Source organism: Pristis pectinata, chromosome 10 (assembly GCF_009764475.1).
Source record: "Pristis pectinata isolate sPriPec2 chromosome 10, sPriPec2.1.pri, whole genome shotgun sequence".
Classification (NCBI taxonomy): Eukaryota; Metazoa; Chordata; class Chondrichthyes; order Rhinopristiformes; family Pristidae; genus Pristis; species Pristis pectinata.
In genome coordinates this window covers 1,107,186-1,130,743 of record NC_067414.1, presented here as the reverse complement: position 1 = coordinate 1,130,743, position 23,558 = coordinate 1,107,186, and the positions used below count along the sequence as shown (strand labels likewise).

The 23,558-nt window shown below is 45.3% G+C and overlaps 1 protein-coding gene across 1 annotated transcript in view; it reads right to left on the bottom strand.

The window, feature by feature from the left end:
* dlgap2a (discs, large (Drosophila) homolog-associated protein 2a) overlaps positions 1-23,558 on the bottom strand; it is a 122,518-nt gene that overhangs the window by 5,658 nt on the left and 93,302 nt on the right. The window contains exons 6-9 of the mRNA XM_052024573.1: positions 21,445-21,803; positions 14,860-14,954; positions 9,596-10,011; positions 2,152-2,243 (exon numbers count right to left, since the gene is read on the bottom strand). Coding sequence (XP_051880533.1) covers positions 2,152-2,243; positions 9,596-10,011; positions 14,860-14,954; positions 21,445-21,803 — 962 coding nt within the window. The remainder of the gene's footprint in view (positions 1-2,151; positions 2,244-9,595; positions 10,012-14,859; positions 14,955-21,444; positions 21,804-23,558) is intronic.

Below are 23,558 nucleotides of genomic sequence, written 5' to 3'. Positions count from 1 at the left end.
ACAGGAAAGGTTTAGAGGGATATGGGCCAAATGTGGGCAAATGGGTCAAGCTTAGATGGGCACCTTGGTCGGTGTGGACGAGTTGGGCTGAAGGGCCTTTTTCCGTGCTGTGTGACTCTACGACTGTGCAGGGGTGCATCACCAAATCCTCCGAAGATCTTCAGTGTTGAAACCTGAAGTGATACGAAGCCAAGTGCACTGGAGTGTAAAGGTACTGGTGGGTTGTGTACCAGGAGAGACAGGGGAAGCAGGCAGTCACACCCACAGCTCCTTGACATCTAAATGGAACACGTGGGCTCAAGGTACTGTCGAGCTGTGCAGTGTCAGCTGAGCCTGCTGAGCTTTACACGACTGAAAACTTGGGTCAGATTGAAGATGTTTTGGTGCAGTGGGGCTGTGTCCCACAGCTGATGGCAGTGGTACCAGGTTGTGAGTGGGTCACCACTCACTGCACCACTGCATTGTATGGCCGAGGGTGAAAAGCTGACCTTATTTTTAGACTAATGGTTGAACTGAAGGAAAGAAGGTGGCACAGTGGGTAGGGGTGGTGCCTCACAGCTCCAGAGACCCAGGTTCGATCCTGATCTCTGGTGCTGCCTGGGTAGAGTTTATACATTATCCCCATGGCCATGTTGGTTTCTTTTGCATGCTCCAATTCCCTCCCACATCTCAAAGGCATATGGGTTGCCAGGTTAATTTGTCACATTTAAATTGCTCCTGGTGTGTAGGTGGGTGGCAAAATCTGGACAATGGGTGAGGGTAGGATTTGTGTAAAGGTGGGTGCTGGATGCTCAATACAGAGCTGGTGGGCAGAAGGGCTGTATCTTTCTCTGTTACCTTGCAGTTTCATTCTGAAGCAGAAATGGAAGGCCTGATAGGTGTATACTGTACTGTGGGTAGATGTTGTGTGCAAGGCCATTACACCTGGCAGTTTTAGAGGTGTATGCAGCATACCCAGGATGTTCAGAGGACTTGCTGGATACATAGAACACATTACAGCAGGATATCTGAGTTTCTGCAGACATTCACTGGAGGTGGATCCTGGGGAACTACAGCAGAAGTGTGCAGAGTGCTTTGGGATTTATCTTATGAACAACAGTGAGAAATTCTTTAGTATGGTTGGCCTCACCAAGAGTTTCCAATGAGGAAGGATTGCTGTGGGGCAGGAACTGAGGGAAATGAACAGGGGATTTCCTGCTCTGTCTCACATCCACACTCCTTGTGCCATGGTTGGAAGGAGCCTTTGTACTTCGGAAGATAATCTTTAATAATTGATGTTGGTTATATTCACATCCACACACAGAAGTGGTAACAGAAGCATAACCAGAAGTTATTGATGCTGGAAGTGTGAAAGAGGAGATGCTGGAAATTCTCAGGAGTTCAGGCACCAGCTCAGTGAAACCGAGTGGTGTTATTGATCCAAGATCTAATGATCAATCAGATTTTAACAAACAAACATTGGTTGCCGAGTGTTTGAGTATCGACAAGTTTCTGGAGCTGGCCATGTGAAACACCCCCTGGAATTGACAAAGTTCAGGCAGAAGAATCACAATCCCATTCGAATACAACCGAAGCAGCGGGGGTCTGAGCAGATCCCTGCAGCCGGGTGATCCTGGTGTCATGCCCACAACCTCCACATCTTGCTCAAGTTTTAGCAGCGGGGGTCTGAGCAGATCCCTGCAGCCGGGTGATCCTCGTGTCATGCCCACGACCTCCACATCTTGCTCAAGTTTTAGCAGCGGGGGTCTGAGCAGATCCCTGCAGCCGGGTGATCCTGGTGTCATGCCCACGACCTCCACATCTTGCTCAAGTTTTAATGTGGGGAAGGAAAGGGATTGGGGGCCAATATGTCGGCTAGAGAGGAGGATCACTTCAGATATGTCTGTCTGCCTTCATTTACAGCCCAGCCTTTAATCAGAGGGGGTTGGGTTTACCTGAGAATCCTGCACCTGAAAGCAGATGTGAAGGAGGATGCAGTAAAGTGGGCAGCTTCACTGCCGTGTTCCCTTTTGGTGAATCTCCCACCATGCTGCATCGACCATTACTCACTAAACAATTTGATACAGAGATCTAATACAGGAAGAATCGCATCATCAGACGTTACAACTACAGAGCAAAGACGCACAATAGAAACAAGGAAATAGAGCCTACCAGATTCTGCTGGCAGAGCCAGTAAAACTGTTGGAATTTCTGAGACATCAGGAGCTGTGCACTCCCCACTGCACTCCGGATTTTCCCCAATGCTGAGGACAAGATGAAGCAAAATACATTAAGCCATTGAACTCTCTTTACTTTTGGGTTTAATCCCGTTTTAGTTAGCTTGTTGATATATTGTCAGTGACTTTAACCTTCTTCATTGTCACTGTGAATCACCTTCATTCCATGGTCTCAGATCCAGTGGGAAATACTTGTAATAAGATTCTAGACTCGGGTTATAACTAATACTATTTACTTAAACCTTTGAGGGGAAGGGGTAACTGGTACCAATAGTGTAACGGAATGTGACTGAACATTTATTGTTTTTTCGAATTTATCACCCTACTTCTCCGTGGAGTCCTGTTCAGTTTTCCCCTAAGCCATGTGGTTGCTAATCTCAGATAAACCTTCAAACAAAATCCTACCCTCCTACAGCAAGTTATTATTGTTCTCAATTAAAACAAATCTTATAAAAAATGGAAGTAAACATTATTGCACAAATTATTCATAAAATTAATTAATTCTTGACATAGAACCATAGAACACTACAGCACAGAAAACAGGCCATTCGGCCCTTCTAGTCTGTGTTGAAACTTTATTCCACTAGTTCCATTGACCTGCACCCAGTCCATAATCCTCCAGGCCTCTCCCATCCACGTATCTATCCAATTTATTCTTAAAACTTAAGAATGAGCCCGCATTTACCACTTCAGATGGCAGCTCGTTCCACACTCCCACCACTCTCTGAGTGAAGAAGTTCCCCCTAAACTTTTCCCCTTTCACCCTAAGGCCATGTCCTCTCGTACTTATCTCACCTAACCTAGGTGGAAAGAGCCTACTTGCATTTACTCTGTCGATACCCCTCATAATTTTGTAAACCTCTATCAAATCTGCCCTCATTCTTCTACACTCCAAGGAATAAAGTCCTAACCTGTTCAATCTTTCCCTGTAACTCAACTCCTGAAGACCCGGCAATATTCTAGTAAATCTTCTCCGCACTCTTTCAATCTTACTGATATCCTTCCTATAGTTAGATGACCAGAACTGCACACAATACTCCAAATTTGGCCTCACCAATGACTTATACAACCTCACCATAACATCCCAACTCCTGTACTCAATACTTTGATTTATGAATGCCAGGATGCCAAAAGCCTTTTTTACAACCCTGTCTACCTGCGACGCCACTTTCAGGGAATTATGTATCTGAACTCCCAGATCCCTTTGTTCCTCCGCACTCCTCAGTGCCCTACCATTTACTGTGTATGTCCTCCCTTGATTTGTCCTTCCAAAATGCAACACCTCACACTTGTCTGCATTAAATTCCATCTGTCATTTTCTGGCCCATTTTTCCATTTGGTCCAGATCCCTCTGCAAACTTTGAAAGCCTTCCTCGCCGTCCACTACACCTCCAATCTTAGTGTCATCAGCAAACTTGCTGATCCAATTTACCACATTATCACCTAGATCATTGATATAGACAACAAACAACAATGGCCCCAGCACAGATCCCTGAGGCACACCACTAGTCACAGGCCTCCAGTCTGAGAAACAATCATCCACTACCACCCTGTCTTCTCCCACACAGCCAATTTCTAATCCAGTTTACAACTTCTCCATGGATACCTAGTGTCTGAACTTTCTGAACTAACCTCCCATGTGGGACTTTGTCAAAGGCCTTACTAAAGTCCATGTAGACAACATTCACAGCCTTTCCTTCATCTAATTTCTTGGTAACCTCCTCGAAAAACTCTACAAGATTCGTTAAACACGATCTACCATGCACAAAGCCATACTGACTATCCCTAATTAGCCCTTAGTTGTCCAAATACTTGTATATCCAATCTCTCAGAACACCTTCCAATAATTTACCTACCACTGATGTCAGGCTCATCAGTCTGTAATTACCTGGTTTACTTTTGGAGCCTTTTTTAAACAGTGGAACAACATAAGCTACCCTCCAGTCCCCCGGCACTGCACCCGTGGCTAAGGACATTTTAAATATATCTGCCAGGGTCCCTACAATTTCTTCACTAGTCTCTCTCAATGTCCGAGGAAATATCATGTCAGGCCCAGGGGATTTATCTACCTTTATTCTCTGTAAAGCAGCAAGCACCTCCTCCTCTTTAATCTCTATATGTTCCATGACACTACTGCTTGTTTCCCTTCCTTCCATATCCACGATGCCAGTTTCCTGAGTAAATACTGATGCAAAAGAACTGTTCAAGATCTCCCTCATCTCCTGAGGCTCCACACATAGACGACCAATCTGATCTTCTAGGGGACTAATTTTGTCCCTTACTATCTTTTTACTCTTCATATACTTGTAGAAACCCTTCGGGTTTACCTTCACATTATCTGCCAAAGCAACCTCATGTCTTCTTTTTGCCTTCCTGATTTCCTTTTTTAGTATTTTCTTACATTTCCTATACTCTTCAAGTACCTTGTTTGTTCCTAGTTGCCTATAACTGCTATACACCTCTCTTTTTTTTAACCAGATCTCTGATATCCCTTGAAAACCAAGGTTCCCTATGCTTGTTAGCTTTGCCTTTCATCCTGGCAGGAACATGCAAACTCTGCACCCTCAAAATTTCACCTTTGAAGGCCTTCCACTTACTGAGCACATCCTTGCCAGAAAACAACTTATCCCAATCCACTCTAAAGTGCTAGAGTTGTATGGACTAAGGAGTAACAGAATCCAGTTTTTGTAAAAAATAGGATCAGGTATGCCTAATAGATGGTATTTAACTCACTTCCATGAGCATGGCTCGACATGCAGCCATCGTGCTGAACAACAACTCTTCCACAAACAGCTGCATGGATTTTTTAATTATGGACTGATCAGGTTAAATTAAACATGCAAACATGCAGAGCCTTCTGATTTAAATCTTGTCTTCATTTTGGAATCAGCTTATTCTCCTGTCACAGTTCGATGTGGGAAATAAGCACGTTACAACATACCACAAAAGGCACTGCTGGGTTATTTTTGGTATTCAAATTATTGAAGAAAATGTTCCAATTCAGTGCCACCATGAAGGATTTCCCTGCAATGTTCCCTGTTCATTAGTGCCTTAAAACTATTTGACATTGTTCTTTTAGCTTCAACAGAAATTTCACTTCAAATACAAGAAGTTTAGGCCCATGAATTTTGTTTTGACTTTTTGTGTACATTGGTCTTTAACCAATTCTGCAAGAACTTAGAATAACTGAAGGTAAGGAGAGCAAATTGTTCAGTGGAACAAGAAGTGTGCGCTGGTAACAAGAGCCATCCGGCTTCATCCCAATCTCCTCCTCATTCCCCATACTCTTTACCAAGCATCTATTCTCAAGCACCTATCCAATTCCACTGTCAAGGGTTTTGGTACATAGAACATAGAACATTACAGCACAGTACAGGCCCTTCGGCCCACAATGCTGTTCTGACATTTTATCCTGCTCTAAGATCTATCTAACCCTTCCCTCCCACATAGCCCCCCATTTCTTCTATCATTCATTCAGTGGTTTCTGGTTGTGGCAGACAACTTCACAGTTATGGTGGCAGACCACACCAGCTCTAATTGCTTATTCTTATGGCATCTTAGCTTCCCTTCAAATCATTTTCTGATCTTATGTACCACGTTTAGCATCTTTCTCATGAAGTCCCCCCTAAGACCAGCTGAATCTGAAAGAATTCCTGATCGAAGTTTATAAAAGTGTGAGAGGCAAAGATAGAGTCGACAGTCAGAATCTTTTTCCCAGGGTAGAAATGTCTAATACGAGAGGACATGTACTTAAGGTGAGGGGGGGAACATTTAAAGGAGATGTGCAGGGCAAGTTTTTTTTTACACAGAGAGTGGTGGGTGCCTGGAACGGGCTGCCAGGGGTGGGGGTGGAGGCAGATTTGATAGAGGTGTTTAAGAGGCTGTTAGATAGACACATGAAGATGCAGGGAATGGAGGGAGATGGACCATGTGCAGGCAGAAGAGATTTAGTTTAATTTGGTATTGTGTTTGGTGCAGATGTGGGTCAAAGGGCCTGTTCCTGTGCTGTACTGATCTGTGTTCTATGTTCTGTGTTTTCAACTCTTAAGAAGGATCCAACGTAGAAAAAAATCAATTAATGTAAGGAGAAAACCCTGGGGATTTTACAAGAAACTGGGAGACAAAGCAACTAGTGTTTAAAAACCAGATACCTAATTTGTCCCACTCTTTAAAAACTACATCAGTCATAGAAGGTTTAAAAATGTAATTAGAGAAAATGGGACTGGACAAAGAAAAACTCAATAAACCAAAATATTTTCTAAATTGTAACCAAATCCTCAAAGCATGTTTCACTACAAAATTATCTTTTAGTTTATTTAATGATATTGGAAGTGAAGAACCAAGCAAAGAGGTAATAGAAGTTTTTTTTAACAGAGTTAATTTCCAAAGAGACCCATACTGGACGAGCCTCTTGATTGATGTAATGTAACCAAAACGTAAAATTTCGTATACTGACTGCCCAGTAATAAGATCTAAAATTAGGTAAGGCTAGACCTCCGTTCTTTTTAACCTTCTGAAGATGAACTTTATTTAATCTAGGACGTTTATTATTTCATATGTAAGAAGATATAATTGACTCAAGAGAGTCAAAGAAGGATTCAGGAATAAAAACAGGTAAAGCCTGAAATAGACATATGAATTTAGGTAAAATATTCATTTTAATAACATTAATTCGGCCAATCAATGATATAGAAAGGGGAGACCAACTTGATAAAACCCTTTTCACATGGTGCAGTAAGGTGAAAAAATTTTCTTTAAATAAATGCTTATGATTTTTAGTAATTGACACCCCCAGATAGGTAAAATGATTTCTTACAATTTAAAAGGAATGTTAATTATCAAATGGTACCAAGTTATTCAGAGGAAAAAAATTCACTCTTGTACAAGTTCAATTTGTAGCCTGAAAAATGACTAAAGCGAGAAAGTAAAGAAAGTTTGTTGAAGGAAACCTTTTTTCGTTGGAACAATTGTCTACCAAGTATATTTACCAAACACTCATTTGTTTAGATATTTACAAATAGAGATTTTCTTCGATCTCAATTACATTCTTTTCCTTTGAGTCCTGATAGAATTTATTAAATGTAATTTTTAATTTGGAACCTTTTCAGGATGGCTCAATATCTAATATTTATGACAGATTACTAAGAATGAGTAAGGTGCCACTAGATAAATTAAAAACGCTTGGGAACAAGATTTGCAGATGTCAATTTCTGAGGAAACTTGGAATGAAATTTTCAAGTTGGTTAATACTTCGTCATTATCTGCTCATCATTTTCTCCTTCAATTTAAAGTGGTCCATAGAGCTCACTTGTCTAAAGATAAACTATCCCATTTTTATTCCGATATATCTCCTTACTGTGACAAATGCAATAACGGAGTGGTTTCTTTAATTCACATGTTCAGGACACGTCAGAGTCTTAAAAAAAATTGGACAGAGGTCTTTCATACTTTTTCTGTACTTTTCAAAATAAATTTTAAACTTAATCCTTTGCACTATTTGGGATCGTTGGAGAAAAAGATATAACTTTGAAGGCTTCTGATTTACACTTTCTGTCTTTTATTTCTCTTATAGCCAGGAGGGCTGTGTTGCTTAAATGAAAGGAAGTTACTCCGCCTCCTCATGTTCAATGGTTATGGGATGTTATGTCATACCTGAATCTAGAGAAGATTCGCTGTTCAGTTTTTGAACCTAACCTAGACTTTCAAACCCTGTGGGGACCTTTTTTGAATTATTTTCAAAATCTCTGATTTGGGGACTAAAACGCAGATATTGGCTGACACTGTTATGTTTTTAAAGGTTTTTCCTTGCTGTTTTTTCCATCTAACAGCTTTGGGTTTTGGGAGTGGGAGTAGATTTTTTTATAATAAAATATTTCAATTTTTTCTTCCTTTATTAACTAACTACTATATGTGATTATTGATTTAGAGTATTGTAATCTTAAGTATGATTTAACACAACGTATTCAGTCATATTTTTACTCTCTTTCTTGATGCATGTACTTTGTATTTTTTTCATGGATTCAATAAAAATATTGTAAAGAAAGAACAGATAATATAAAACAAGCTTATTAAATATTTAGTCTTAGATTTTATGGAAGGAGATAAAAGTCTGAATTACCAAGAAGGAGGCAGTCCAAATGTGGGTAAATGGGACTAGTGTGGATCAGTACAATGGTCGGCATAGACATGATGGGCCGAAGGGCCTCTCTCTGTGCTGTACCACTCTGTGACTTTGAAGAGTATACAGTCAGACTGCAACTGGAGATAAACGATGCATGAGAGGAATTGAACCTAGAGCAGAAAATCACCGTGTCCAGATGAGTGAATGGCAGAGTACTAAACTTGGCAGGAAATGAAATCAGGAAGGAATTAGGAAGGGAAGATGTAATTGGTTGATGAAGTTTCTGAAGACATCGGAATGCACAGTTTAAGGGAATATGGTAATACGTACAATACTGTCACTTCCTCTTTTACATTTAAAATTTTTTTTTCTATTTCCCCAGTCATCTCCAAACATACAACACAGAACAGTACAGCACAGGAACAGGCCCTTCGGCCCACAATGTCTCTACCAAACACGATGCTGAATTAAACTAAATCCTTTCTGCCTGTACATGATTGACATCCCTCCATTCCCTGTGTATTCATGTGTCTGTCTCAATGCCTCTTAAACATCTCTATGGTATCTGCCTCCACCACCACCACCACCCCTGGCAATGCATTCCTGACACCCACCACTCTCGGTGTAAAGAAAACCCACCCTTGCACATCTCCTTTAAAAACCTTCCCCCATCATCTAAAATTCATGCCCTCTAGTACTTGACATTTCTATCACTAGAAAAAGATTCTGACTGACTACCCCATCTACACCTTTCATAACTTTATAAACTTCTATCAGGTCTCCCCTCAGCCTCTGCCGCTCCAGAGAAAACAATCCAAGTTTGTCTAACCTCTCCTTACAGCTCATGTCCTCTAATCCAGGCAGCATCCTGGTGAACCTCTTCTGCACCCTCTCCAAAGCCTCCACATCCTTCCTGTAACGAACTGACCTGAACTGCACACAATACTCCAAGTGCAGCCTAACCACAGTTTTATACAGCTGCAACATGACTTTCTGACTCTTATACTCAACGCCCCAACCAATGAAGGCAAGTGCGCCGTACGCCTTCTTGACCACCGTCTACCTGTGTGGCCACTTCCAGTGAGCTATGGACTCGGGCCCCAAGATCCCCCTGTACATCAATGCTGTTGAGGATCCTGCCATTATCTGTATATAACATATGCAAGATTTTTAATTACACATCCTGATAGAACTTGAGGCAGATTTCACGGAAAGTTGCACTGATGCCTGAGAAGACAAGGAAGAGGGATGTTCTTACTTTCTTCTGACAGATCGTTCTCCTCAGCTTCTCTCTCCATCTGTTTACACCATCCTTCCATTCTCTTGGTTTCTGCGTGCAACAGCTTCATGAACCACTGTCCGTCCCTTCGACAAGGTGACATCCGCCCAGGCTCCACAGGTTGGTGAGTGGACTCCAGCCATGGGTCAGGTGGTGGAAAATTGGAGGTGTCGATGGGTGTCCGATAGTCCTCTCTGTAGCTCAGCAGACCCTGTGTGCGTACAGTCCTGAGGCCAGTATATTGGGTAGGGGTGCTGGGCTCAGAGTGGCGCTGGAATGAGGAACCAAACTGGAGTGCCTTGTCCTCAGTGGTCACCGGACCAGGAAACCCTTCGAGCTCCAGGTCAGCCTGCACACTTGCTGTCACGCTGTTCGAGCGCTTAAACCGCCCCCGCCTAGGAGACAAAGTGAACTGATCAGCTGCTGAATAAATGAACAGTGGAAATGAATTACGTCTGCTTGCTTGATGCAGATCGATCAAACTACACGAGACAGGGTTAGAATTCTGCACATTAATGCGAGGATATGAGAATATTGCACTTTATTCAATGGTGACCTGAGCCTGAAGTACTGCAGTGATAGGGGTACAACGCCTTGTCAACCAGCAGATGGGATCACATTCACAGACTGATAACTTTTATCCATGTCAATCAGTTAATGTAGCGAATGAGAATGAAGTAAAAAAGTTGCATTTCAAATGCTTGAACGTTTTCCAGTCCTCAGGGGTTCAAATGATTTTGGTGTTGGGTTTTGTTGTCACTTTGAATAATACCTCACATTACAGGTTTACCTCTTCATGCTATTTTCTTGTAGTCAATATGTGAATGAGTCTGTTTTCATTTTTCATTCAGAATTGCTTTAGTGTCACCAGGTGATAAACAGAACAACTGTAATTCCTCACATAAATTATTCAAGTGTTGCTGCTCAGAAACGGCTATCTATTCATTCACTCCTCTCGCTAATCTTCAGAGATTTTTTCTAATATCAACCATGTTCAACTGTTATTCCTTCTTTCGTTATCTAAACTGTACCGGGGAGTTCTTAAGCAAGTACGTAAAGTTACGTTCAACTAAAAGTATAATCACTTAAGTGTAGTTAGTAAAGAGTTCAGGGAAGTATAGGCCGGTGAGTCTGACATCAGTGGTGGGTAAGTTGCTGGAGGGGATTCTGAGGGACAGTATCTACAACATTTGGATAGACAAAGCCTAATTAGGGATAGTCAGCACGGCTTTGTGCGTGAGAAATCATGTCTGACAAATCTCTCAGAGTTTTTCAAAGAGGTAACCAAGAGGGTAGATGAGGGCAGGGCCATGGACGTTGTCTATATGGTCTTTAGCAAGTTCTTTGATAAGGTCCCACATGGCAGGCTGGTCTGGAAGGTTAGATCACATGGGATCCCGGGGGAGATAGCGGATTGGATCATGATTGGCTCAGTGGTAGGAAGCAGCGGATGATGGTCGAGGGTTGTTTCTCAGACTGGAGGCCTGTGTCTAGTGGTGAGCCACAGGGGATGGTCGGGGACCTTTGTTGTTCATCATTTATATCAATGATTTGGATGAGAATGTACAAGGCATGGTGAGTAAGTTTGCAGGTGACACTAAAATAGGTAGTATCGAAGACATAAAAAACAGGATTATCAAAAATTACAGGGGGATCTTGATCAACTGGGAAAGCAAACTGAGGATTGACGAATGGCTTTCAATTCGGATAAGTGTAAAGTGTGGTATTTTGGGAAGTCAAACCAGGGTAGGACTTATGCAGCGAATGGTAGGACCCTGTAGAGCAGAGGGACCTGGGAGTACAAGTACATGGTTCCCTGAATGTGGCATCACAGGTAGACAGGGTGGTCATGTTGGCCTTCATCAGTCAGGGCACTGAGTATAGGAGTTGGGACATTATGTTGCAGTTGTACAAGGAGTTCGTGAGGCCACACTTGGAGCATTATGTTCAGTTTTGGTCACCCTGTTATAGAAAAGATATCATTAAGCTGGAAATAGTGCAAAGAAGATTTACGAGGATGCTGCCAGGACTCAGGGGCCTGAGTTATAGGGAGAGGTTGGCTAGGCTGGGACTTTATTCCTTGGAAGTAGGAGATTAAGGGGTGACCTTATAGAGGTGTATAAGATCAGGAGGGGTATAAATAGGGTAAATGCACACAGTCTTTTTCCCAGGGATGGGGAATTAAGAACCAGAGGGCACAGGTTTAAAGTGAGAGGGGAGAGATTTAAAGGGAACCTGAGGGGCAACTTCTTCACCCAGAGGGTGGTGGGTGTGTGGAACGAGCTGCCAGAGGAAGTGGGGGAGGCAGGCACATTAACAACACTTAAAAGACATCAGGACTGATCCATGGATGGGAAAGGTTTTGAGGGATATGGGCCAAACGTGGGCAAATGGGACTGGCTTATATGGGAATCTTGGTCGGCATGGATGGCAGATTTGGGCCAAAGGGCCTGTTTCTGTGGAGAGAGAGAGAGAGAGAGAGAGAGAGAGAGAGAGAGAGAGCGAGAGAGCGAGAGAGAGAGAGAGAGAGAGAGAGAGAGAGAGAGAGAGAGAGCGAGCTGCTGGAGGGAGTTAAGCAGGAACACTGTTCCCACCACTGGACTCTGCTCAGTAACAGAGGTGAGAATGGGAACAATGAGGGGAGATAAAACAGAAGCAGAGGAGTGAGGGGGAACCTGAGGGGGAACCTGTGTGGTGGTGGGTGGGTGGAACCCGGAGGGGGAGGGAACGAAGATGGATGAAAGGGGCCTGGGGGAGCGGTGGGAAGGGGGATAAAAATGGGAGGACTGCAGGAGGATTGGAAGAAGAGAGAGTGAGGTGGGAGAAGGGGGAAAGAACGCACCAGAGGGGAGGGTTACCTAAAACTGGAGAACTCAGTGTTGATGGCGTCGGGGTGTAGACTCCCCAGGGGGAACCCGAGGGGCTCTTCCTCTAGTTTGCTTTGGGCCTCACCCTGGCAGTGGAGGAGGCCGAGGACAGACAGGTCGGGGTGGGGATGGGGAGGGGAATTGAAATGGCTGCACTGGGAGCTGGGGATGGCCGTTGTGGACCAAGCATAGGTGCTCTGTGAAACCATTGCCCAGTCTGTGCTTGGTCTCACTGGTGTAGAGGAAGCCACATGGGGTCACTAAATGCAGCAGACCAGGGTGGGGAAGGCACTCGTGGACCTTTGACTGATAGCTTTGTCACTTTTAAGGAATAAACAAAGAGAGGAGGAGAGGCAGAGAGAGGATTGCAGAGCTTAGGGCCTTGCCATGTTAAGGTACAGTAGCCAATGGTGATGTGCTTAAAATAGGGGACCAAATTGGAAACGTTGAGAAATCATTAAAAATTGCAGGGTTGGATGAGCTCTCAGAGCCAGGGTTTGTCAAAGTCACTGAGGCTTTTCAAAGTGAAGATAAACAGTTTAGAATCACAGCATTGCTCAATTGGAAGGTCAGCAAGTACTATGTGAATGTGAATTGGTGCAAGTTAGGATACACTGCAGGGAGCTTTGGGTGATCTTGTTTATGGAGGCGACAGATTGGGATCAGCTTCAAGTTCCTAGGAGAGAACATCACCAACAGCCTGTCCTGGTCAAATCACGCAGATGCCATGGCCAAGAAAGCTCACCAGCGCCTCTACTTCCTCATGATGCTAAAGAAATTCAGTTTATTCACTCTGACTCTCACCAACTTTTATCGATGCACCATAGAAAGCATCCTATCTGGATGTACCATGGCTTGGTATGGCAACTGCTCTACCCAGGACTGCAAGAAACTGCAGAGAGTTGTGGACACAGCCCAGTGCATCACGGACACCAGCCTCCCCTCCTTGGACTCTGTCTTTACCTCTCGTTGTCTTGGTGAAGCAACCAGCATAATCAAAGACCCCACCCACTCGGGACATTCGCTCTTCTCTCCTCTTCCATTGGGTAGAAGATACAGGAGCCTGAGGGCACGTACCACCAGACTTAAGGACAGCTTCTATCCCACTGTGATAAGACTATTGAACGGTTCCCTTATATGATGAGATGGACTTTGATCTCACAATCTACCTTGTTGTGACCTTGCACCTTATTGCACTGCACTTTCTCTGTAGCTGTGACACTCTGTACTGTTATTGTTTTTACCTGTACTAACTCAATGGACTCTGTACTAACCCAATGTAACTGCACTGTGTAATGAATTGACCTGTACGATAGGTATGCAAGTCAAGTTTTTCACTGTACCTTGGTACAAGTGACGATAATAAACCAATACCAATACCATCCAGGAAAGCACTGGAATAATTAGGTCCAACAGGTTCTTGGACCGACCAGCGCAACCCTAACCCTACGTCAACAACAGAACACTAGGGACCACCTCTTGCACTGCCATGGGCTTGTCTCGAATTGTGGTTTTACACCAATGTCTTGTTTTGCAGTTTTTTTCTTCACTGTTTGGTGGTGGGGGGCAGCCACGGTAGTGTAGCGGTTAGCGTAACGCTATTACAGCGCCACCCAGCCGGGTTCAATTCCCGCCGCGGTCTTTAAGCAGTTTGTACGTTCTCCCTGTGTCTGCGTGGGTTTCCTCTGGGTGCTCTGGTTTCCTCCCACATTTCAAAGGCGTATGGGTTAGGAAGTTGTGGGCATGCTATGTTGGTGCCGGAAGCGTGGCAACACTTGCGCGCTGCCCCCAGAACACTCTACGCAAACGATGCATTTCACTGTGTTTCGATGTACATGTGATTAATAAAGAATTCTTATCTTAATTTATGTTAAATTCACGTTCTGTGTGTTGTCTGTACCCAGGTGCCTGTGATGCTGCTGCAAGTTTTTCACTGTACCTGTACCTCACCGTAATGTGCACAAGACAATAAACTCGACTGGACTTCACTTGAATGGCGGGGGTGTGACTTTCAGTGGATGCAAACAGTCTGTCTCAGTCTGAGGCAGTGATTATTTAGCTCCCATTTCTTCCATTGGCCCTGACTGAATTGCAAATTCTGCTGCGGTGATCTCATTAATTTTAGCTCAATTCTACAAATATCCTCTGGAAACAAAAACATTGGATAACTTCTTAATTATGAGTCGTTCACACTTGGTGTGACTGTAATAAGGCTGTGCTGAAATGCAGCTGGGAATTAACCAGTTCCAATTTGCATTTCCTTTCCAAATCTCCTTAGCAACTGTGATTTCTTTTACCAGATGTTTCTCTTGTCATTTGTTTAGATAAAAGCAGATTGTTTGTTTTGCAAGAGGACTCATTTCTCGCATGAATTACCGTTTTTCATCTTCAACCTGGACTCCCACTGAGTGGTATTCCCGAAGGCCTCTGCTGTCCGTATCCGAGTCTGTTGTGGTCTCCACGGCATCCACCTGGTGCAACAAACACACGAGCATGCACGGTTACAGAACCAGAGCGATTACAGCAGGGACGAGGCCATTACACCCATCATACTTTCGTCTGTCCCATTAACCCAAGCTATTCATTTACATCACAATTCTCTGCAAATTCTGAGCTTTTCCTTTTCAAATCCCATCCAATTCCAGCCTGCACAATCTTTCCAACTCCTCTTCAACAGCCATGGTATCAAATCATTCTGTGCAAAGTGCTAAGACCACTGTACTAATAAAGTACCAAGTGAAAGGAAGAACTCAAACTTCAGTTTTACTTTTCCAGCCGTAATCTTCCATCAATGATACCATCCTTTCATATCTTCCTCTAACATAGGCTGCCATCTCATTCAGAAATATCCGTGAACCACCATATCATTCCTTTACCCAACCTCAGGAGAGCAGCCAACATAATCAAGGACCCCTCCCACCCTGGACAGTCTCTCTTCACCCCCCTTCCCTTCAGACAGAAGATACAAAAGCTTGAGAACATGTACCACCAGGCTCAGGAGCAGCTTCTCTCCTGCTGTTATCAGACTCTTGAACGGGCCTCTTGTACGATAAAGATGAAATCTCGATCTCAGAATCTACCTCGTCGTGGCTTTGCACATTAGTGTCTGCCTGCACTGCACTTTCTCTGTAACTGGAAATACCATATTCTGCATCGTGTTATTGCTTTTCCTTTCACACTATGTCGATGTACTTATGTTTTGAAATAATCTGTATGGATGGCATGCAAAACAAAGTTTTCATTGCACCTTGGTACATGTGGCAATAATAAAGCAATCAGCAATAAATAGAAAGGAAGTTGCAGTGTGGACCCCAAAGGCACACATGACTCCCCACTCTCAGATCAATGTTCAGTTACCCAGCACTTTGTTCCCGCTCTTTGGGCAGCTCTCTGTGCTTGGCAAGTATGGGACTGAAGCTCAGGCAGGATTTCCTGGAGGTGATGATCAGGCCTCCGGGCACCCTTGCCTTTCTGGTGGGAAATGAAGTTACTTTCCTCTAATTTGGCACATCAAACATCTCCTAAAACTCCAAATTTACAATAACTTATGCACTAAAGTTTGCAAAAAAATCTTAATACATTGATCAAAATCTTCTCTTTGCAAATGTATGTTAACTATTTTTGTTTAGCCAATGCACTTCCAAGTACAAACTAATTTCTGCAGTGACACAGACTCAACAGGTCCACCCGTGATCTGGGAAGGTGGCTGGTCTATAATTTTCCAGTTTATTGCACACATTTATAATTCTACGTTGAATAATATTGTTGTCACCAATCCCATCGCCTTGTTCATACATCACAAAATCAGAGGGAAACAGAATTAATGCCTCAGTTCTTTCTCCCTGGAAATGTTCTGAAATTCTTCCAAAGTGGAAACTCTGAACGCCGAGGCTCGGGGAATGCAGACGTGGTACTTTCCTCTCTGTTCCACAAATCTAAACATCATTTTTTTATAGAGTGGAATATGATTGTATTTTCTGTCATATCACATCGGTCCAGAACCTCGACTGGTCACAAACCATCCCTTGGCAGGAGTGAAGTCACGCTGTTCTGAGGAGGATCTGCTGTTGGGATCTTTCAGAACAAGCAAGATAAGTGCTGTGACTCTGGTCCATCCCATCTCTCACCTCTAATCTGGATCACCCTCCCCATGGGACGGATCCACCCCAAACCAAATTCCACCCATTTCATCCCCAAACTCATGGCCGTCCCAGTCTCCAACCCCTGAACCCTCAACCCTTGAACCCCCCCAAACTCCGAACCCCCAACACTGAACCCCCAAACCCTGAAACCCTGAACCTTAGAAACTCCAAACCCCTGAATCTCCCCAAACCCCCAACTCCTGACACTCCCAACCTCTGGAAAACCCCCAACCACAATGCCTTCATCTCCCAACCTCTGAACCCCCAACTCCAGAAACCCCCCCAACCCCCAACTTCAGAATCCCCCAACCCCTGAAGCCCCACAACACCTTCATCTCCCAACCCCTGAATCTCCAACCCCTGAACCCCCTGATTCCCTTTCTGAGGTGCTGACCTATCACTGCACCTTAAGGCACCAATTTTTGGACGGCCGGACCTTGGATGATTTCAGTGTGGTACCATGGCCAGTTTCCTCAGATTCTCAGCCAAGATCTTCACCCACTGTCCTTGAATTGAAATAAAACATCTGGTTATTTCCCTCTTCCACACTTTGATCTCTGCCCCTTTGCCTTCTTCATTGAGCTTTCTGCGAATTTGCAAACGTTTTGTTCAATTCTGGTCACTCCACTGATGTTCTGTGTTCCATGTTCTTTTTAGTCTTATTTCTGAAAACTCTTTGCTGTGAACCACTTTATCTACAAATGTCCCTCCTTCAACACGTGGCCTTTCTCCAAATTGCTTTCACCATCTTGCTTAAATTCTATTGCATTTAATTAATTTCCAGTGCAGTAGTTTTAATTTTGACTGTTTTGTTATCTATTTTTAACAAACTGAAAACAGAACAGTACAGCACAGGCCCACAATGTTGTGCTGAACTAATTAAGCTAATGATGCCAAATTAAACTAACCCCTTCTGCCTGCACACAGTTCATATCCCTCCATTCACTTTGGAAGGACAAACTCCAAGGCAAAATACAAAGTTAATGGCAGGGTCCTGGGTAGTGTGGAGGAGCAGAGGGATCTGGGAGTTCATATCCACAGATCACTGAAAGTTGCTTCACAGGTGGATAGGGTAGCTAAGAGAGCTTATGGGGTGTTAGTTTTCATAAGTCGAGGGATAAAGTTTAAGAGCCGCAAGGTAATGATGCAGCTCTATAAAACTTTGGTTAGACCACATTTAGTGTACTGTGTCCATTTCTGGTCACCTCATTATAGGAAGGATGTGGAGGCATTGGAGAGGGTGCAGAGGAGATTTACCAGGATGCTGCCTGGTTTAGAGAGTGTGCATTATGAGGAGAGACGAAGGGAGTCAAGGCTCTTTGGAGAGAAGGAGGATGAGGGGAGACATAATAGAGGTGTACAAAATATTAAGAGGAATAGATAGAGTGGACAGCCAGCGCCTCTTTCCCAGGGCACCAATGCTCAATACAAGAGGGCATGGCTTTAAAGTAATGGGTGGGAAGTTCAAGGGAGATATCAGAAGAAGGTTTTTTACCCAGAGAGTGGTTGGTGCATGGAATGCACTGCCTGGGGTGGGGGTGGAGGCAGGTACATTGGTCAAATTCAAGAGATTACTAGATAAGCATATGGAGGAATTTAAGATAGAGGGATATGTGGGAAGAAGGGGTTAGATAGTCTTAGGTGAGGTTTAAAGGTCGGCACAACATTGTGGGCCAAAGGGCCTGTATTGTGCTGCACTGTTCTATGTTCTATCTTCTATGTTCATTCCCTGCACATTCATGTGCCTCTCTAAGAGCCTCTTAAACCCCTCTATTGTATCTGCCTCCATCACCACCCTGGCAATAAATGATTAAATCACTTCTGGTGACAATCCCAGGCTCATGGGTGAATCGACAACAGCTGAACTGAGAATCCTCGACAAGGCTGGCTGTTCATTTTGAGATTTAATAATTGGTAGACAGCAAGTAGTCTCCTGACACACTTCCTGGCTGCTTGCCAAATCTGTTCTGTAACGAGGCATTGAGAAGAACACAAAATCAGCCCGACTTCATCACCTTTATTTCCAGTGGAGCTACAATTTAGCAGCTTCACCTGAAACACACAGGGATGCTCCCGCCATGGAACTGCAGATCTGAGACGAAGGCCTTTGGGGGCCATGTGTACTGGAGCACCAATGTACTCTTAGTCAAAGGACTGCTTAAAACCTTGATTTATCAAAGCTGTTGGCAATGATAATTGCAGTAACCTTAAGAGCAAGTCTCTTACTAACTAGTGTGTTTTATGGAGATTCACCAGTCCACTTACTCAGCAGATCTGCTTCCCTTCATTTGAACCTCTTGTATGATAAAGACAAACTCATGATCTCTCAAGCTACCGCATCGTGGCCCTTGCACATTGTTGTCTGCCTGGACGGCACATTCTCTGTAACTGGAACACTAGTTTTCCCTCTGTGCTACCTCGATGTATTTATGTATGGAGTGATCTGTCTGGATGGCAGGCAAAACAAAGGTTTTTCACGAAACCTCAGTACATGTGGCAATAATAAACCAACAACTGAACAGACGGACATTATTGAAATTTCTCCATGGAGGTGTGAATTGACCTGCCAAACTTTACCACGTTTGCCATACATGGGAACAGAAATCGAAAAACAAAACATTGCAGTTGCTGGAAATCAGAAACACAAACAGGAAGTGCTGGGAATACACAGCAAGTCATAGCACACACAACAGCACAGCAACAGGCCCTTCGGCCCACCATGTCTGTGCCAACCACGATGCCAAATTAAACTAATCCCATCTGCCTGCACATGGTCCATCTCCCTCCACTCCCTGCGTATTCATGTATCTATCTAAATGCCTCTTAAATGTCAGTCTTGTATCTGCCTCCACCCACCCCTGGCAGCACATTCCAGGCACCCACCACTCTCTGTGTAAAAAACTTACCCTGCACATCTCCTTCAAAACTTTCCCCTCTCACCTTAAAGCTGTGCCCTCTGGTATTTGACATTTCCACCCTGGGAAAAAGATTCTGACTGTCTCCCGAGTCTCTGCCTCTCATTATTTTATCAGGTCTCCCCTCAGCCTCCGACGCTCCAGGGAAAACAACCCAAATTTGTCCAACCTCTCCGTATAGCTCATACCCTCTAATCCAGGTAATATCCTGGTGAACCTCTTGTTTAGGCTCTCCACATCCTTCTTGTACTGGGGCATTCAGAACTGCACACAATACTCCAAGTGCGGCCTATCCAAAGTTTTATACAGCTGCAACACGACTTCCTCGCTCTTCTACTCAATGCCCTGACAAGTAAAGACAAGCACGCCATACGCCTTCTTTACCACCCGGTCAAGTAGTGTTGCCACTTTCAGGGAGCTGTGGACTTGGATCCCAAGAACCCTCTGCACATCAGTGTTGTTAAGGGTCCTGTCATTTACTGTGTACTTTCTTCTTACATTTGACCTCCCAAAGTGCAACACCTCACACTTGTGCAGTTCAAACTTGTCCAGTTGAAAATCCATCTGCCATTCCTCTGCCCATATCTGTAACTGATCTGTATCCTGCTGTATCCTTCGACAACCTTCCTCATGATTCAAGTGTCATCTACAAATTTACCAATCAGCCCATCTACACTTTCATCCAGGTCATTTATATATATCACAAACAACAGAGGTCACAGCACTGATCCCTGCCGAAAACCACCGGTCACAGACGTCAGTCAGAATAACATCCCTCCACCAGTACCCTCTGTCTTCTGTGGCCAAGCCAATTCTGAATCCAGACGACCAATTCACCATGGTTCCTATGCATCTTAATCTTCTGAATCTGCCTAATATAAGGGACTTTACAGAATGCTTTCCCAAAGTCCATGAGGACAACATCTACTGCTCTAGCCTCAATCATCTTCGTCACCACCTAAAAACCAATCATTTGTAAGACATGACTTCCCCACAACAAAGCCACACTGACTATCTCTAATAATCCATGCCTTTCCAGATGGGAGTAAATCCTATCCCTAAGAACGTTCTCCACTAATTTCTGTACTGCTGATGTAATTTCCTGGTTTGTCCTTCTTAAACAGAGGACCATCGTTGGCTATTCTCCTGTCCTCTGGGACCTCGCCTGTGTCTAAGCAGGAGACCAAGATCTCGGTCAAGGCCCCAGCAGTGATTTCTCTTACCTCTCTCAATAACCTGGGATAAGTCCCATCAGGCCCTGGGAACTTCAGCCTTAATGTTCTTCAAGAGACCCAACAACTCATCTCTCTTGATATCAACATGTAGAGTATCAGCACGTTCCTCCCTGCTCTCCCTATGCTCCATATCTGTGGTGAATACCAATGGAACCAAGTAAGGGAGGTGGGGAGGGCAGATGGGAACACTGGGGGAAGGGACCTAGTGGGAGGGGTGTGTGAGTGAAGCCTCCCCACCTCCCGTATTTGGTTCCAGGCTCCACCTTCCTCTCCTATCAGATCCTACCATCTGCAGCCCTCTGTCACCCCCACTCATCACCTCCCAGCCTCTGGCACCATTCCTGCCAGCTCTTGCCTCACCCCTTCCCCTCACCTCTCCATATTGGCTCTCTCCCCTCCTATCAAGCCCAAACGTCGACTGTCCATTTCTCCCCACACACGCTGCCTGACCCGCTGAGTTCCTCCAGCAGTTGTGTTTTTGCTCTTTTTTGATCAGCGATTCTGAGTGAGATTTTTTTAACTAAATTTGTTTCCCTTCAGGTATTATGCTGAATTTCCTGGCACTTAATGCTGCAGAATAAACCCCATCCATCTGAACAGCAGTCAATCTGCACCATTTACACCACTTGTGGGTGTACTTGCCACATACAGGTGCTAGCGACAGCTCACCTGAATCCCTATGGAGGACCGTTGGTTCTTGAGGAACTGCTCTGCCTTGGCCACGTCGAGGGTTAAGATGGCCTTGTCTCTGGTTAAGACCATGCTGCCCTTGCTGTTGTTGATTCCGGGATGCTGGGCTGATGCTGCGCCCAGTGCGATGTTCACTGCCTTTGTACTGTCCAAGCTGTCTGTCGAGTTATAAATGACCTTTCCTTCCTGGGGCCAGGGGGAGCTCCGCTGAGACCGGTTCTCGTGGTATGCATCCTGAGTTGATTCGGTACTGCTCTGGGCGGTCACTGAAATGACTGGCTTGGACGTTGTGCGAGGGGGTACTGGTGGTGGGGTCTTTTTATAATTAGTGCAAGTTACTGTTGAGAAGAAGGAGCAAAGTTACTGAAATTCCTGTCAACTCCGGGAATGAACACACTGTGAACATAAGGGCAGTGGGTGCACGACACAGAGGGCTTGGTGTCAAACACAACCAACTGAATCACACCGATCCCTGCCAGAGCAGAGAAAGACTCAGCAGCAAAGCGGGTAGTGCTGCTCCCTTGCAGCCCGGGGTTCAAGCCTGACCTCTGGTGCTGCCTGTGTTGAGTTTGCATGTTCACCCAGTAACTGCGCACCTCCAGTGGCCTGCCACCTCCCAAGGTGAATCGGCTGCTGGAAACTACCCCTTCAAGGAGGCAGAGGAGAAAACATCAAAGGGTAAGATGAGAAGGTGAGAGAGGGTTAGTTGTGGGGCTGCGGGGAAGTGGGGGTGGGGGCGGATGAAGCAGATGGGACTGAAGACACAGCAGAAGGAAGATGCCGGAATCTGGAGCAACACACACGACACTGGAGAACTCAGCGGGTCGGGCAGCGTCTGTGGAGGGAGATGGACAGTCAACGTTTCGGGGTAGACCCTTCATCTGGACTGAAAGACAGAGGGGAGAGAGCCGGTGTAGAGAGATGGAGGGAAGGGGAGGGCCAAGAGCCGGCAGGTGATGGGTGGATCCAGGTGAGGAGGGGTGATGGGCAGATGGGGGAGGGGGGAGTGGGGATGGTGACAGAGGCTGGGAGGTGGGAGGTGGGGGTGACAGAGGGCTGCAGATGGTGGGATCTGATAGGGGAGGAAGGTGGAGCCTGGAACCAAGGGAGGGAGGTGGGGAGGGCAGGTGGGAACAGTGGGGGGAGGGGACCCAGTGGGAGGGGTGTGTGGGCGGCAGGCAGATGGAGGGGGTGGGGGAGGGGGGAGAGACAGGGTGATGGGGGTGGGGGGTGTAGGAGGAGGTGGATCAGGAGGAGAGAGGAAGGGGACAGAGGGGGGGCAGGTTACCGGGAGTTGGAGAATTCAGTGTTGATGGCGTCGGGGTGTAGGCTGCCCAGGGGGAATGTGAGGGGCTGTTCGTCTGGTTTGTGTTTATCGTCACCCTGGCAGTGCAGGAGGCCGAGGACAGACAGGGTCGGGTGGGAATGGGGAGGGGAATTAAAATGGCTGCAACTGGGAGCTCCGGACAGCCACAGCAGATGGAGCGAAGGTGCTCAGTGAAGCAGTCGCCCAGTCTGCGTCTGGTCTACTGATACTATTGCTGTATTGGGAGCCAGCCTCGACCCAATGGGGTGAAGGGCCTCCTTGTGTGCTGTAATACGAAAGGTCTGAGGCACCGCTGGTACCGACGTTAGTTATCCCAAGGTCTCTGCTCACAGGGTACTCACTGACGAAGAGGAACTGAACCTCAGATTGGTTCTGGGAGAAGGGAGGCGACCATTCAAAGATGGGAGTTTGCAGGAAAGAAAATGTGATCAGGAGGAAGGGGATGGGCAATCAGAAGGGGCAGAGGGTAAACCAGAGAGAGGGCCCAGGACTCGTCCCAATGGAACACTCCAGCCGACTTCCTCCTCAGCTACCCTTCAACCTACCTTTGTGGTGGCATCTCCCAAAGGTCCCTTTTGGGGCAGCAAGTTAGATTGCACATTGGGAGCTGCTCACCAAGGCAGAGGTGCTGATGTGGTTGTTATGTACAGAAGGCCAGACAGCTGGTCAGGCAGGGGTCTCTCTTCCAGGTGGTGGGTGGTGTTCCCAGAACTCCAGGACCACCGACTGTCTGCCCACCGGTTCAGAAATCTGGCAGGCCATTTTA